The 16,445-nt window shown below is 38.7% G+C and overlaps 1 protein-coding gene across 1 annotated transcript; it reads right to left on the bottom strand.

Annotated features, from left to right (window-relative positions):
• Positions 1–2,798: 2,798 nt before the first annotated feature.
• On the bottom strand, positions 2,799–16,170 carry PSMA1 (proteasome 20S subunit alpha 1). The gene is made up of 10 exons (XM_052652776.1): positions 16,058–16,170; positions 14,395–14,439; positions 14,034–14,135; positions 13,811–13,914; positions 11,844–11,932; positions 11,152–11,222; positions 10,907–11,036; positions 8,158–8,237; positions 4,254–4,364; positions 2,799–3,161 (listed from the first exon to the last, which is right to left on the bottom strand). The coding sequence occupies exons 1-10, from the start codon at positions 16,058–16,060 to the stop codon at positions 3,105–3,107; spliced, it is 792 nt and encodes a 263-aa protein (XP_052508736.1). The 5' UTR covers positions 16,061–16,170; the 3' UTR covers positions 2,799–3,104.
• Between the last annotated feature and the right edge of the window lie 275 nt (positions 16,171–16,445).

Raw genomic sequence — 16,445 nt, 5'->3', positions numbered from 1 at the left:
CATGGGGTCGCAGAGTCAGATATGAGTAAGTGACTGAACTGAACTGAACTGAATAAATTCAAAGTGAATTAAATGTTATCTTTATATCAAAGTGATAGGTTTTATGAAGATATTATTAAGAATTTTATTATTTAACACAGACTAAATGGAATGGCCGAGTATAACACACTGGATAAAACATGAAAAGACATCAAAATGAACTCTGTACAAATAGAATTGAATCTTATTGGGGTGGGGAGGATTTTAAGTTCTAAAGTCAGTGTGCCAGACTAAAATTACATACTGAAAAAAATTACTAAAATTTCCCTCAAAGTACAATACAGATCAGTACACCCACTGAGTCTGGAGACAGACGGAATGACTCCCTTTCTCTGTTTTGTGTTTGTGTTTCATGAGCTTGACACAGCTTTACTGTAGGTCAAATGGCACTGGTGGGCTCATTGCAAACTCAAACGGCAGGCTCTTGAAGCTGATTCCAGAGTGGAGACGAACATCTCCACATCCCTGTATTTAGTTACAGATGGACTTCCCTGGTGGCTCAGATGGTAAAGAATCTGCCTGCAATGTAGGAGACATGGGTTTGATCCCTGGGTCAGGCAGATCCCCTGGAAAAGGGAATGGCTACCTACTCTCATATTCTTGCCTGGAGAATTCCATGGACAGAGGAGCCCGGCGAACTACAGTCCGTGGGGTTGAAAAGTCAGATATGACTGAGCAATTAACATTTTCACTTTTCATTCCTTCAACAAGGATGCCAGAGTTTCTCTTACCACTCTCCCTTCAAGAAGTCACAGGAGTTAAACCTATTAAGATTCACATAAATTTTCCCACTTAACCTTCACAATAATTCTCCAAAGGATTTCCCTAAAGCAGGGTTAAGTCAACTGCTCCAAGTCAAAAGCAGCTAATTAGTAGGATTAAGTCTAAAATCCAAGTTACCTGTCTATAAATGAACTGTTCCTCTCTAGAAAGAGGAATCTCAGAAAAGAACTCCTTTGGGCTTCTGAGCAGTGAAATTCTGGATTACGGGCTTTGTCTTTTATTTTTTGGCTGTGCCACAGGGTTTGTGGGATGTTAGTTCCCTGACAGAGATTGAACCTGCAGGGGAAGTGTGGAGGCCTAACCAGAGTACCTCCAGGGAAGTCCCTGGCTTTGTTTTTTAAAAACAGATTTCCTCTAACTTCATTTTGTATGATCTAAGATAAAAATTGTACTGCAGTATTTACATACACAGTTCATAGGAATAATGGAAGGCAGGCTAAAGATTATGCTAAAGTAGGGCTGGGCAGGATATGAGGAAATGATGGTTTGAGATTAAAATTTCCCTTTTGCTATTTTTATTGACTAGGCCAAAGCCTTTGACTATGTGGATCACAACAAACTGTGGAAAATTCTTAGAGATGGGAATATCAGACCACCTGACCTGCCTCCTGAGAAATCTGTATGCAAGTCAAGCAGCAACAGTTAGAACTAGTCATGGAACAACAGACTGGTTCCAAATCGGGAAAGGAGTATGTCAAGGCTGTATATCATCACCCTGCTTATTCAACTTATATGCAGAGTACATCACGCGAAATGCCAGGCTGGATGAAGCACAATCTGGAATCAAGATTGCCGGGAGAAATATCAATAATCTCAGATATGCAGATGACACCACTCTTATGGCAGAAAGCAAAGAAGAACCAAAGAGCCTCTTGATCAAAGTGAAAGAGGAGAGTGAAAAAGTTGGCTTAAAACTCAACATTCAGAAAACTAAGATCATGGCATCCAGACCCATCACTTCATGGAAAGTAGATGGGAAACAGTGAGAGACTTTGGGTTTTTTGGGCTCCAAAATCACTGCAGATGGTGACTGCAGCCATGAAACTAAAAGATGCTTGCTCCTTGGACAAAAAGCTATGACCAACCTAGATAGCATATTAAAAAGCAGAGACATTACTTTGCCGACAAAGGTCCATCTAGTCAGTTATGGTTTTTCAAGTAGTCATGTGTGGATGTGAGAGTTGGACTTTGAGCGCCGAAAAATTGATGCTTTTGAACTGTGGTGTTGGAGAAGACTCTTGAGAATCCCTTGGACTGCAAGATCAAACCAGTCCATCCTAAAGGAAATCAGTCCTGAATATTCATTGGAAGGACTGATGCTGAAGCTGAAGCTCCAATACTTTGGTCACCTGATGCGAAGAACTGACTTTTTATTGGAAAAGACCCTGATGCTGAGCAAGATTGAAGGAGGGAATAGGGTACGACAGAGGATGGGTTGGTTGGATGGTATCACCAACTCGATGGACATGAGTTTGAGCAAGCTCTGGGAGTTGGTGATAGACAGGGAGGCCTGGTGTGCTGCAGTCCATGGGGTCAAAAAGAGCTGGACACGACTGAGTGACTGAACTGAACTGAACTGAACTGATTTTTGCAAAAATTCCCTACACTGAGACTACAGATACTACTACTGCCATCTGCTGGTTTTAATGAAAAATCATTCCCATGTTAATAATCTTCCCACTACGATTATTAGAAAGTGGTTTTTTCTTAGGTTTTACTTGGAATCTCCAAGGTTAAACTCTAAAAACCAGTATTCTGGACCAAACCTCCATGGAGGTTTCTCATGCAGCCAGTCTATTCACTGAGGTATTAGTATAAGGCTGTTATATATAAGAGGTAATATTTTTCCTGTCACTAAAAATAAGGCAATTTAATTGGCAAACATGGTGACCACATATGATGATGACACGGAGTAATCGCAGACTACTATTTACAGTTGAAGCTACTTAAAAAGCAAAACCCTGATACATCATAGGTGAAACAATTTTATTTCACAGTTATCTTTAAAACCACAAAGACACTATGTTCTTCATATAAAAACATTAGTAGAGAGAACTATACTTTCTAGAAAATGATTATAGAGGCCCTCTTAAAGAAAAATGAACCCAATTATATGGTTTTGGTGGCAGCTTAGGAAAAACTCACATCTGAACTGATTCCTAAAACATACCACTCTTTCCCACCATTCTGCATCTTTTGGTTCAAAGTATAGATTACTGTCATCAGTGTCTGCTTCTGCATTCTTACATGTATGACAATACATATACAGACTGGCTTATTGTTTAATGTTCCATTGGTTCATCAGCCTTTTCTGCAGGTTCATCAGCAGGTTGAGTAGGCTTAAGAGAGGAAGAAAAAAGAAAGTATGTAAAAAGAACACTTAACCAATATATACTTTTACTCACAAATATTACATAATAAGCAATGAACAATTCCAACATTGCATCATACTTTGTTTTGCTCAAGAATAAAGGCTTTTCTTATCACTAATAAACACAGCAAAAATATTTTCCAACAAAGCAGCTGTGAAGTAATATCCTGCATTGTTCCCAACAGCAGTTAAATAATGCAAATCTCGCCGCTCCAAATAATACCAACATCTTTTTCAAGTTAAAAAAAGAATTCATGCTGTAGAAGAAATTTCTGAACAAGATACTTTTTTTTAACCAATTACACAGCTATTAAATAAGCACCTATAAAAGCAAATGTGTATTCAAACTTTTGACAAAAAAGGCTGGTATTTAACCTGAGATTCACCAGTACTTCTTGATCCTTTTCTCAATATTTGTGAAGAGTCAACTTAGTTTCCCAAACTGGTCACCAGTGAGTTTTTCTCTCAGTCCCACCTCTGATAGAATCTCAGATAGCCCTATGACTTGCTTTAACCAACAGAATGTAAAGAAGAAATGCTGTGCCAATCCTGGGCCTCAGCCTTAACAATGCCTGGCAGCTTGCGCTTCTGAGCTTTTGAACTTTTGCAACCTCTGAGCTGCTTCCTGCCAGAGATACTCTGGTGAAGGAGAGGCCCTGAGACTACATGGACCAGGGCCCAGCCACCCTTCTAGCTGTCCTTCCAAGATACCTAGCAAATGTGAGTAAAGAAGACAAATGAGTAAAGCCATCTTGGATGTTCCAGCCCTACCCACTCAACTGACTGCATGTTTGAGACACCCAAAGTGACATGAGCCAAAGAACCATCTAGCTGAGCCCATCAACACACAGAACTGAGAAGCTACAACAGAGAACCAAATCACCCTTTTTGTGTTTTAGAGATCACTGACCCCCTCAGTATTAGTTCTTAGTTTTCCTACTGCCACATGAATTATAAGCCTATCTCAAAAATTAAAGACAAAAACAGTAGATTTACACTGTTGTGGTAGGAATAGCAATTTACAATAGAATTAGTCTCTTGGTTATAATTAGTTATATACCTGTGCCTTTCTCTGTGGTCTTTCTTCCAGACCTTCCAGGAATGGAGACACATCATCATCATCATAAATTGTAAACTCCAAGTCTTTACCAACAATTCCAATGGAAACATTCTGAAGGGGAAAAAAAGGTAAAATTTAAAAATCAAGAGAATTTAGGTTAGAAATATGCTTATGATAAAAAGAAAAAAGTTGAATAAAAATTTATATACCACTTGAATGAGACAAAAAAAAAACTTAGGGAAAAAAAGAAGAAAACTAGTAAACTTTTGTAATCTGCAGATTTAATATTCACTTTTGATAACCACGAACAATTCTGAAGGTCAATGTCACCTAGAAATTTCCAACTTGGCTCACAGTCAGAATGTGAAGACCAGTGTGAGGACACAAACCATTTGCTAGGCAGCAAGCCTTCATTCTTTACCATCTGAGAGGTAAAGCCTACCCTTGTATATGTTAAGACATAATGGTTCTTAAGGAAATAAATTTTGGGTTCTAAAATATTGAGTTTAGGGAACTTAGAACTGTGTTCTACATGGAAAAATTAAAAAGCAACTCTTAAAATGTTCAGTGAATGCTAACCAGTACAGTAGAGTTCCTGTAAGATTAAAATTTCAGTGAGAACTTGAGACATTAAGGATATATACGGCATTCTCTATGATTCAGTAAAAATGTAAAATCAGAAAGCCAGACACCTGAGCCAACTTTTCCAAGTTGTAAATGCCAACAGTCAACTGTATACCCAAAATTTAAAAGACAGTCATCTTGGAGTGATGGCATTATAGGTATTTTTAAAACAAACAAATAAAAGCAATTTAATGTACTTTAATGTAACTTTCCTAATTTTTTTGAAAGAAAATTATTTTTATGATAGGAAATGCTATTTAAAAAGATTATGCAGGTTATAAAGTCTTCATGATGCTGAAGCTGAAACTCCAGTACTTTGGCCACTTCATGCGAAGAGTTGACTCACTGGAAAAGACTTTGATGCTGGGAGGGATTGGGGGCAGGAGGAGAAGGGGACGACAGAGGATGAGTTGGCTGGATGGCATCACTGACTCGATGGACATGAATCTGAGTGAACTCCGGGAGTTGGTGATGGACAGGGAGGCCTGGCACGCTGCGACTCATGGGGTTGCAAAGAGTCGGACAGGACTGAACGACTGAACTGAACTGAAAGTCTTCATACACATGTTAACTATTAATTACCCAATCATAACAAGACATATTTTATAATACAGTAACTGATCTCTCTAGTGATCATTAACCTCAAGGAGTCCTTTAGTTGTTGTTGTATTATACAAGTTTCTAGATCATTCAATCTCCCCTCCCCTGGACAACTCTTTCTAACATTCTCCATTTCTCTTGCAGCTCAAAACCTACCTTGCTTCTAATTAACTGAAAAAACAGAAGCAATCAGAAGAGAATGTTCATAATCTCCCATAGTATCCAACCTTTCCTATATCTATGTCCCTAGATTCTCTCCCTTCGTGTTACTGGGAATGAAGAGCCCGAGTCCTCTCTGAAGCCTACCTTTTCACCTAGGTGCTACTGGTGATTGGTCCAGCGGTTCTCATTTTTATCCTATACAGATGTTTTTATCTGTGTTTTCTTAATAATGATGTTTAATCTACTTAGTGCACATCTTTACTTGTTTGTTATTTCTGCACTATGCAGCATGCAGGACTTTAGTTCTCCAACCAGAGATGGAACCCATGCCCCCTGCATTGGAGTGCGGTCTTAATCACTGGACCACCAGGGAAGTTCCATAATCTTTTTCTTGATATCGGATTTTTTTTATAACCATGCAGCAAACTATTGTAATCTCTCCCACCTTAAAAAACCAAAACAAAACCCTTTTTTCACTACATTCTCTACCAACCACCACCCTCTTTCTCTGGATCCGTTAACAGAAAGTCTCCTCCAAAGAGCTGTCTCCAATTTCTCTCATTTTCTCCTGACTCTATTCCTAGCACACTTTTCTCCTCCATTCCATTAAGACTGTCTAGTCAAGTTTCAGTAACATCACTGCTAGTCTAAATGTTAATTCTCAGTCCACATCTTTCATGGCCTATTGGCAATGTTTCACTCTCTTCTCCTTAAAAGTCAGTTCACCTCTCTGTTGGTGGGTTCTTCATTTGTTAGTTGTGGGTTCAACCAACCATGGATCAAAAATATTTTGGGAAAAAAATTCCAGAAAGTTCTGAATAGCAAAACTTAAATTTGCTGTGCCCTGGCAACTGTTTACACAGCACTTATATTGCAATTACAACTATTTACATGCATTTACATTTTATTAGGTGACACAGGTAGTCTAGAGATAATTTCAGGGACACAGGAGGACTGTGTATAGGCTATTTGCAAGTATGACATCATTTTACATAAGGGACTTGAGCACCCTTGGATTTAGGGATCCATGGTAGGGGATTCTGGAACTAATCCCCCCACCACTGATGTCAATGGATGACTGCAGTTTCTTCATTTCCTTTTAAAGATGCCTCATTTTCCATGTTTTCCTCCTACCTCCCTGGCATATTTCTCAGTCCCTTTTGGCTGATTCCTACTCTCACCTTCTAATCTCTAAAGGATAGAGTACCCTTGACCAAGTCTTCAAACTTGTCTTCAAACTTATTCTAATCTTTCAGAAATCTAATCCTAGCCAGTCTCTAAAGACCATTTTTCCACAAAGACTTCAAAACCTTAGTTCTAGGATAAACCAATCTCCACCAAACTCTAGGGGGTGAACATCCAATAATCACTTATACTGTATCACCAAATGGACAAACAAGAGGCATTTCAAAGTTTGTATGTTCTAAACTAACTGCCTGATCTTCTGTTCCTCCAAATGTCTCATCCATCTCAGTAAATCGTAAGTCTATCTTTCCTCTAATCAGGCAAAAACGCTGAAGGCATTTTCTAAACTCACACCTCACAACCAATTCATTAGCAAAGCTTTCTGGTTCTAATTTCAAAACATGCAGAAGAGAACCACTTCTCATCATCTCCAACTCTATGACTCTGCTCTAATCTACCACAGTCTATCACTTGAATTACTCTAATAGCCTTGAAACTATTTCCACCCATGCCCCCACTCAAAATGGCAACTAGAGTGACTTTTAAAATCTACATCAAGCCACAGTATTGCTCTGCTCAAACTCAAGAGTAAAATCCAAAGTGCCTACAATGTTTACAGGACATACGCTATGTGGCCTCCATCACCTCTCTGACTTTATTCCTTCTTCTCCTCTTGATTACTGACTCCAACACAACTGGCCTCTTTATGTTGAATACTAGCAACATTCTGAACTCAAGGCCCGCATATGCATAGCTCACTCACTCAACTCTTTTAGATCTTTCCCTCAAATGTCACTTTCTCAGTGAGACCATCTTTCACCACTCTATGTTAAATTATACCCACCATGTCTCCTTCTTATACCCTATTGGCCATTCTTTCTCCTTTTAAACCTGTTTTATTTTTTCTAAGCCTTTATCACATTCTAATATCCTACATAATCTACTTGTGGGTACACTGTCTTTCTTTGCCCACCTGGATATATGTCCCAGGAATGCCAAGATGTTTGTTGTATGCATTATATTTTCTCCGTGCCTCCTGCCTTCACGTGATTGGTGCTCAATGTATATTAAAAATACAAAGATATTCCTATCTCTTGATGAAAGACATTCTGCAACCGAATTATATGTTTTATTGCTTCATACCAAAAAGAAATATTTAAAAATCATTTAAAAATCAGTCATTTAGTGAATACCTTAAAGAGAAAGAATGAGCTGAGGAAACCATCTTACAAATTAAAGAACTATAAGTAGACACACCTCTATTACTTACATTTGTATAATAAATGATTAAACTATAATGTTAGTATCCCCAATTGGAAAATGTGGTATTTACCTTTGTAGTCAGGTCCTGTTCTGCAGGAAGGGTTTCCCGTAAGGCACGCAGACCATGCTTAACCAGTTCGTTCAAATTGCCTAAATATAATAAATTAACAATTATTTCTTAATTCTATTTTCATGCTAGGCTTCCTTTATTTATTTATCAGGTCTATAGTCTGAAATCATGGTTTTAGTCACACACTAAATATATCATAATAAAAAAAAGTCTAATGTTTGGCCATATAATCCTCTAACAATCTATTATTAGATTGCTATTGTTTTATTTAATGAGAGAATACATGATTTTTGTTACTAAAGTTACCCTTTCTTATGCTAAGTTAAATTAAAATCCTGATACAATCAGGATTTTACAGCTCAAAGTTTCGTAAAATGTACTCTGTGAAATGTTTGTCACTGTATTTGCTCTTTACAAAAGAGTTTCCAATTGCTTGTATGTGGTCAGTATTGCCCTGATACCAAAACTATACAAAGCTACCAGAAGAAATTAAAACTACAGATCAGTACCCCTGATTAACAAACACACAAAAACCTCAACAAAATATCAGCAAACTAAATCCAGCAATGTTTATGCTTCCATAAACATTTTACGTATATATAATTTATGTTATACATCATGACCAAGAAGGATTTGTCCCAGGAATGCAAAGCTGGCTGAACATTCAAAAGTCAATGAATGCTAGGCAAAACACTCGATGACATAAATCAAAGCGAGATCCTCTATGACCCACCTCCTAGTGTAACAGAAATAAAAACAAAATTAAACAAGGGGGACCTGATTAAACTTAAAAGCACAGCAAAGGAAACTATAAACAAGGTGAAAAGACACCCTCAGAATGGGAGAAAACAATAGCAAATGAAACAACTGACAAAGGATTAATTTCCAAAGTATACAAGCAGCTCATACAACTCAATGCCAGAGAAACAAACAACCCAATCAAACTTTTTCCAAGTGGGAAAAAGACTTAAACAGACATTTCTCCAAAGAAGACATACAGACAGCTAACAAACACATGAAAAGATGCTCAACATCGCTCATTATTAAGGAGAAATGCAAATCAAAACTACAATGAGATATCATCTCACACTGGTCAGAATGCTGCTGCTGCTAAGTTGCTTCAGTCGTGTCCGACTCTATGCGACCTCACAGACAACAGCCCACCAGACTCTGCCATCCCTAGGATTCTCCAAGCAAGAACACTGGAGTGGGTTGCCATTTCCTTCTCCAATGTGTGAAAGTGAAGTCGCTCAGCCGTGTCCAACTCTTTGTGACCCCATGGACTGCAGCCTACCAGGCTCCTCCGTCTATGGGATTTGCCAGGCAAGAGTACTGGAGTGGGTTGCCACTGCCTTCTCTGCCGGTCAGAATGGCCATCATCAAAAGTCTACAAACAATAAATGCTGGAGAGGGTGTGGAGAAAAGGGAATGTTCTTGCACTGTTGGTGGGAATGTAAATTGATACAGCCACCATGGAAGACGGTATGGAGATTCCTTACAAAACTAGGAATAAAACCACCATATGACCCAGGAATCCCCTCCTAGGCATACACCCTGAGGAAACCAAAATTGAAAAAGACACATGTTGTTCACTGCAGCACTATTCACAATAGCTAGAACATGGAAGCAACCTAGACGTCCACTGACAGATAAATGGATAAAGAAGTTGTCATATATATATATATATATATATAATGGAATATTACTCAGCCATAAAAAAGAACAAATCTGAGTCTGTTCTGATGAGGTGGATGAACCTAGAACCTATTATACAGAGTGAAGTGAGTCAGAAAGAGAAAGATAAATATTTTATTCTAATGCATATATACAGAATCTAGAAAAATTGTACTGAAGAATTTATTTTCAGGGCAGCAATGGAGAAACAGACCTATGGACATGGGGAGAAGGGAGAAGAGGGTGAGATGTATGCAAAGAGTAACATGGCAACTTACATTACCGTATGTAAAATAGATAGCCAATGGGAATTTGCTGTATGGCTCAAGAAACTCAAACAGGGGCTCTGTATCAATCTAGAGGGGGTGGGATGGGGCGGGAGATGGGAGGGAGGTTCAAAAGGGAGGGGATATATGTATACCTATGGCTGATTCATGTTGAGGTTTGACAGAAAACAACAAAATTCTGTAAAGCAATTATCCTTCAATAGAAAAATAAATTTTAAAAAAAGTCAATGAATGCGATACACCACAATAGAATGCTGGGGGGTGGGGGGTGGGGTGGCGGTGGATGCATGATTACCTTGATGCATAAAAAGCATGTGTTAAAATCTAAGACCCTTGCATAAGCAAACCATTTGAAAACCTGCCCTATCATCACGTTACATCTTTTACTTTTCTTTCTCACAACTAAACTGATTTATTTATTTATGAACTACTTATTGCAGAAATGTCTATGTGGCTAAAAATAAGAATCACAGAAAATAAAAGCTGTAAACAGAATTTACAAGTAGTAACTACTACAGTGGCTCTCAACTCTGGCTGGGACAACACTTCAGACCAATTGAATAAAAAATCTTCAAGGTAAGGAATACATAGTTATATTTTAAAAAAGTTCGACCAGTGACTGAAACTGCCCTGGTAGCCAGAGAAAGTAAAAACTGGTATATATGGCAGAAATAATATACGCTTCATGGGCTTAATCTTTTTAAGAAAAGTAGAGCTTTTTTTCACATAGGATACTGTGTTTATTCACTATATAAAGACTAGAAGGGCAAAAAAGAAAAATTACTTACACTCCATAAACTCTGACATATGTCTCTCCAAGTAAGTACGAGCTGATTGAGATCGGGCTCCAATGGACATAGCTCTGCAGTCAAAATAGTTAGCAGATGGACAAGTTTGGAAAATGTGAGGACCCATATCCTACAAATAGAAGAAAAATACACTGCATAATTCTTGACTCTGATTGAGCTAAAAATTAGAAAATTTGTTAGTTTCAAAAAAATCATTAAAATATAACAATACTCTATGAACTTACATCATAACCAGCAATGAGCAGCCCAACACCATATGGTCTCCGGCCATATCGCTGTGTTGGTATCTGGGTTTCTTAAACTAGTTAAAGAGTTTGTCCTAACAAGAAGTAAAGTACTGTCTTTAATTTCAAATTAAATATTATCAACAAAGAGTTCTGTTTTTTTAAGTGCTGCATAATCCACTACCCCAAGAAGAAGAAAATAAATATTTCTTTGGCTTAGTGTTAAAAGATGTTTGACTATCCACCAAACCCCAAGTGAGTGCTAGCAAGATGATCTTTTCTGGTGTAGAGAATTTCATTCATTTTGGATCTAAGGGATCTAAGGATTTAGGGGGAGCATCTATAACCATCAATAAACAAACATTAAATCTCTTCTAAAACTGATGTTCAGTTTTTCTGAAATTGGGCTTATCTATATCTGGAACAATTTAATTGCTTATCTATAAAGGCTGATAAAAAGAACAAACCAACTCAGTTAGAATCTATTCTTCCATAGTAAAACTCCCTACAATTCTCCTTCTAAAGACTTAAAGCATTCTTTTACTGAAAAGTGACTCAACTTAAAGTTTGCACAATCTTACCTATGTTATATATTATCATATTCCTAATAAGTAATATAACGATTAAGTATCAAGACCCTTTAAAGTCTACATCCATAAATGCTACAATAAATGCATAAATGAAAAGGATACTGCTTCCAATTAGAGATACAAGACGAGACACAGGAAGAGGTCTGTCAAATACAAATCTGGAATCCAAACACTCCTGCCGCATAAAATTACTGAAAAAGAAACAAGAAAAACTGGTAATTTCAAATCACAGAGTCATTCTAATCAAACAAAGTAATTTGGTTTCTTTTTGCTTTCTTCCAGATGTTTACATGTACATCCATACAATGGAACCATAAACATATAATGACAAGGATAAATTTTTCTATCAAATCTCTATATTTTAAATGTTCTATTATTGAAAGTGACTAACCTTAAAATTTTCACAATTTTACCTAAGTTTATGACTACACATTTCTTGGTTCTAGATAACCTTTGCCTCAGAGCACTTTACATAACAGAGAAGAAAAGGCTGCACAATAGGAAAAGAGCAATCTCTCTTCTCTTACCCTTCCCACTGTCAGCAAGACTGTCTTAATTCCATGTCTTGAGCTAGCAAAAAGAATAACTTTGCTTTTTTCCTTGAAAGCTGACAAAAATTTCCCCAACAGAACAAACAGAAGAAACTGAATCCATACTAGGGTGCTGTTAACATGTTCCTGTCATTGTTACTTCTCTCCATAGCAGTACTCTAGAGGAGACACTACACTGTTAAGTCTCAAACCCAACAAGATGCAAGCAAATACAACACTGGGGAAAAGAAAATTCACACCTATTAAAGCCAAGAGGATAACCTTTTCTTTCATATCGCTCTGTCTAGTTTATGTGTGTGTCACGTCCGATGATCAGATGTTGGCTGCTGTAACCAAGCTAGTTGTTCACTACTTTCACTTAAGTTCCTTTCCCAAGGCTGTCTAACACTGCGTTGCTCAATATGGCAGGCACTAATAACATGTGACTAGTGAGCACTGAAAAAGTGGCTAGTCTGAATTAAGATGTATCTTCAGTACAAAATATACATAAAACTTCAAATATTTTGTGCAATAATGTAAAATATCCAACAAAGCTTTTAAACGATTACATGTGACAATATTTTTGAAAGATTGGGTTAAGTAAAATGTTTGACAATGCAACGTATATTTTCAACAGCTAACAGAAAACACTAATGTAATCACTATATTGCTGACCTAAGAGAACAGGGAACTCACCAAATAACTTGAAAATTTTAAACATCAGCATTATTAACTGTCTTCGGTGTTTATATTCCTCCTTTCCTAATTAAATCACAGACGAGATTACTTGTGGCTACCTACCTCCTACTTACCAACACATACACTGAAAGATGCTGTATGAAGTGTTCTACATGTTAGGCTATTTATCAATAACCTTGGAAAAAAATACTAAAAAAATTCAGAGTTTGAGTAACTAGAGCAACATCAGATTGAGTGTTAAAAGTGGGAATTAAAGACTGTGTGATCCCAAAGCCCCAGCTCTTCATCTGCAATATGCCTCTCAACTGGAAATAATCTTTATCCCCCACCCCCTCCAAAGAAATATACCTGTTGCTCTCCACTTTCTACCTTGTATTGCAGATATTCTACTAGATTTTAAGCTCCTAGAAGATGAGATCTATGTCTGATTCACCTTTGTATACTCTTTGTATCCAGTATTGAGCTTTGCAAAAAATAAACGTCAAATGAATACTGGTATATTAAAGACAGCAAAGGTGGTTCAGCTGATCCTTCAGAAACCTGGTGTCAAGCTCTTCCCAGATCTAACATCAAACTATATATACTGAGTTAACAAGTAATACATTATTCAATGACTTCTAAAAAGCATTAATGTTAATGTGGTTAATCCTATTAATTACTGCTACAGTGATCAAGAAATGGAATACTTAGTAACTGAGCCCGAATACATTAAGGTATGAGTAATCTTAACTTATAAACACTCTAGCAGACAACTTCCTAAAATATCTGGATTGTTTCTAGATATGTAATCAATTATGAATCAAAAGGGATATTTCTTTTGTTTTCCAGGATCATACTCACCATAACAGTCGAGCATCAGCAGTAAGTCCCGCAATTGAGATACCAATATGGTTATCAACATGGAGAATTTTTTTCTGATGAGCCGCAAGTTCTGACTGTGCTCTCTAAATAGAAACATCATTTAAGACAAAAGAGTAAGTTTATAATTTTATTATTTATATAGTGAAACTAACATTTTACAGTGTTTTCTAAAGGAGGAAGATGTATTTATTGCTTTACTTACCTTCAATGCAACCAACACTGCATGAGTTTTTGATTTCAGACCAACTGTGGCTGAACCTTGTTTGACAGCTTCCATTGCATATTCAATTTGATGAATTCTGCCCTAAAATGAAAAAAACAAAACAAAACAAAACACCAACACACCTTAGTCATTACAAGACCCTTTTATATATTTAAAATAATTTAGCAATCCCAAATCTCAAGTGGGCATAGTTACATCTCAAATGCTGTTTCTTAAAACTAGAAGACTGACTTTAATGATAAACTTAGGTTTCAGGAACATATAAAATGATTATATTCCGTTTTCTCACTTCCTACAATCCCATAAGCTTCTAAACACATTGCAGTAACCAAAAGTTTACCTGAGGGCTCCAAACAGTGACATCATTGTCATACTGGTTGCGAAACTGAAAGTAAATGAAAAAAGACCTATTAACACAAGAACATTACAAATTCAAAATCTTCACAAGCTCTATCATTAAAAAATGTTCTCCCATCTCTCTCCATCCAGCATTAAGGAAAAGCTGCTACTGTAGTCTCATTGGAAGATTACTACTGTAATCAGTTGCAAGTCAATTTTACATTTATAAGGAGATGGGGTGGGGGTGGGGGCGGATCTAAATGGTACCTAGCTTCCCCATCAGTCTTGCAGTTCTAACACTGTTCATAGTACTTGGTTTGGGTTTAGTCAATTACTAAAGTTCCTATGTGTCCACTTTCCTTTCTATCTTTGCTAATATTCTTCCCTTATATCAGACCCTAATAAATGGTCAAAAACATTACTACCTTTTCTTAAGTCAGCTCGAATGTCTACCTCTTGAAATCTTCTCCATCTTTTCTCCCCAAATCTCAAAACATACTCCCACCAGTTCTTTATCTACACTTTTCTGCCTCATACTATGATTTGGGATATGTCTAATTTAATCTGGAACCTTCACTGCACTTAAAACATTCATACTGAACATGTAAAGGCACACACTGAACCTGCCTTTCATTCATTCATTCTGAATGAGAACACAAGAATATCCCCAGGAAGTCAGAACTGGACACAAACTGCCATAAAAACAGACCCATTACTGCTTTAAAGACGGTATTAAGTCCACCAGCACAGTACTTGGGAGACTAATCATGGGGGTGAGAAGGCTGAGCGCTGGAATGGCAGGCACAGGCCTGGAATCCCTGAGCTCTACACTATAACCCTGATTTCATCACTAATATCAGCTTCGGTTCACTCATTTGTCGGAGAAGGCAATGGCACCCCACTCCAGTACTCTTGCCTGGAAAATCCCATGGATGGAGGAGCCTGGCAGGCTGCGGTCCATGGGGTCGCTAAGAGTCGACACGACTGAGCGACTTCACTTTCACTTTTCACTTTCATGCATTGGAGAAGGAAATGGCGACCCACTCCAGTGTTCTTGCCTGGAGAATCCCAGGGACGGGGGAGCCTGGTGGGCTGCCGTCTATGGGGTCACACAGAGTCGGACACGACTGAAGCGACTTAGCAGCAACAGCAAACAAAGTGATCGAAAAGGGGTTTTTCTGACAGAGCTCTAAGAAAAAGATTGCAGAGGGACCCGCCAAGAAAATGAACGCGGTCCGGGCAGCAACCCAAACCCTGGAATCAAGTCCGCACTTGGCAGTACAAGGAGGTCTGAAGTTAAGCCCCTATTTTTCCTTTCTGCCACACAGAGCACTAGGGCCCTCTCTGGACCGCTCGGAATTTACTCGACTGAAGGAACCTGAGGAGCGAAATCGGCTGGTAGACCGAGAAGATACTGTTCAAGGCCCCGTGGAAAGCGAAACAAACCCCAGGGAAAGGTCGCAGCGGGCAGCACAGACTACCGACCTCCACTCTCCCGGGCCAGGCCGGAGATGCTGAATCACCGCCTGAACCATCCCGTCGGCAACGGTTCCCAAATCCCATGGCCCCGGACCGCTCTAAGGAAGGCATGAGAAGAAGCTCCCCCGCCTCCCCAGCCAGCGGACCTCTTCCCCAACCCTGCCTAAGCTCGGAATCCAACGCACCATGGTTCCGGCGCGAGCCTGGCTTCGGCCTCCTGCAAACCTGCGGATGGAACAGCACTGCCGAAACTTCCGCTCGGCGATCTACAGAGAAGACTGCGGACTTTGACGGCGGCGGCGCAGGGTAGAATAGTTTATTCCAGAGATATCGATAGGCTTCTCTTGCTTCCCCGCCCTCAAAGCTCTCAGGCGGCTCAGAAGTGGGAGGGGCCTGGGAAGCTAGAGGAACTGAGATTGGCTGGAAACCTTGGGCCAGGAGTGCCCGCGGGAACTAGGAGCTGCTGGGCTGCGGCTACCAAGTACCCCTTCTTGGGTTCTTGGTGAAGTTACCTCCGTGTTGCTGACTCCTGTCAGTTTCCACCGGCCTGACCAGATGCACCAGAGACTACAG

The sequence above is a fragment of the Budorcas taxicolor genome, chromosome 15 (genome assembly GCF_023091745.1).
Source record: "Budorcas taxicolor isolate Tak-1 chromosome 15, Takin1.1, whole genome shotgun sequence".
Classification (NCBI taxonomy): Eukaryota; Metazoa; Chordata; class Mammalia; order Artiodactyla; family Bovidae; genus Budorcas; species Budorcas taxicolor.
Note: the sequence above shows the minus strand (reverse complement) of the source record. Positions and strands in the feature narration are given on the sequence as shown.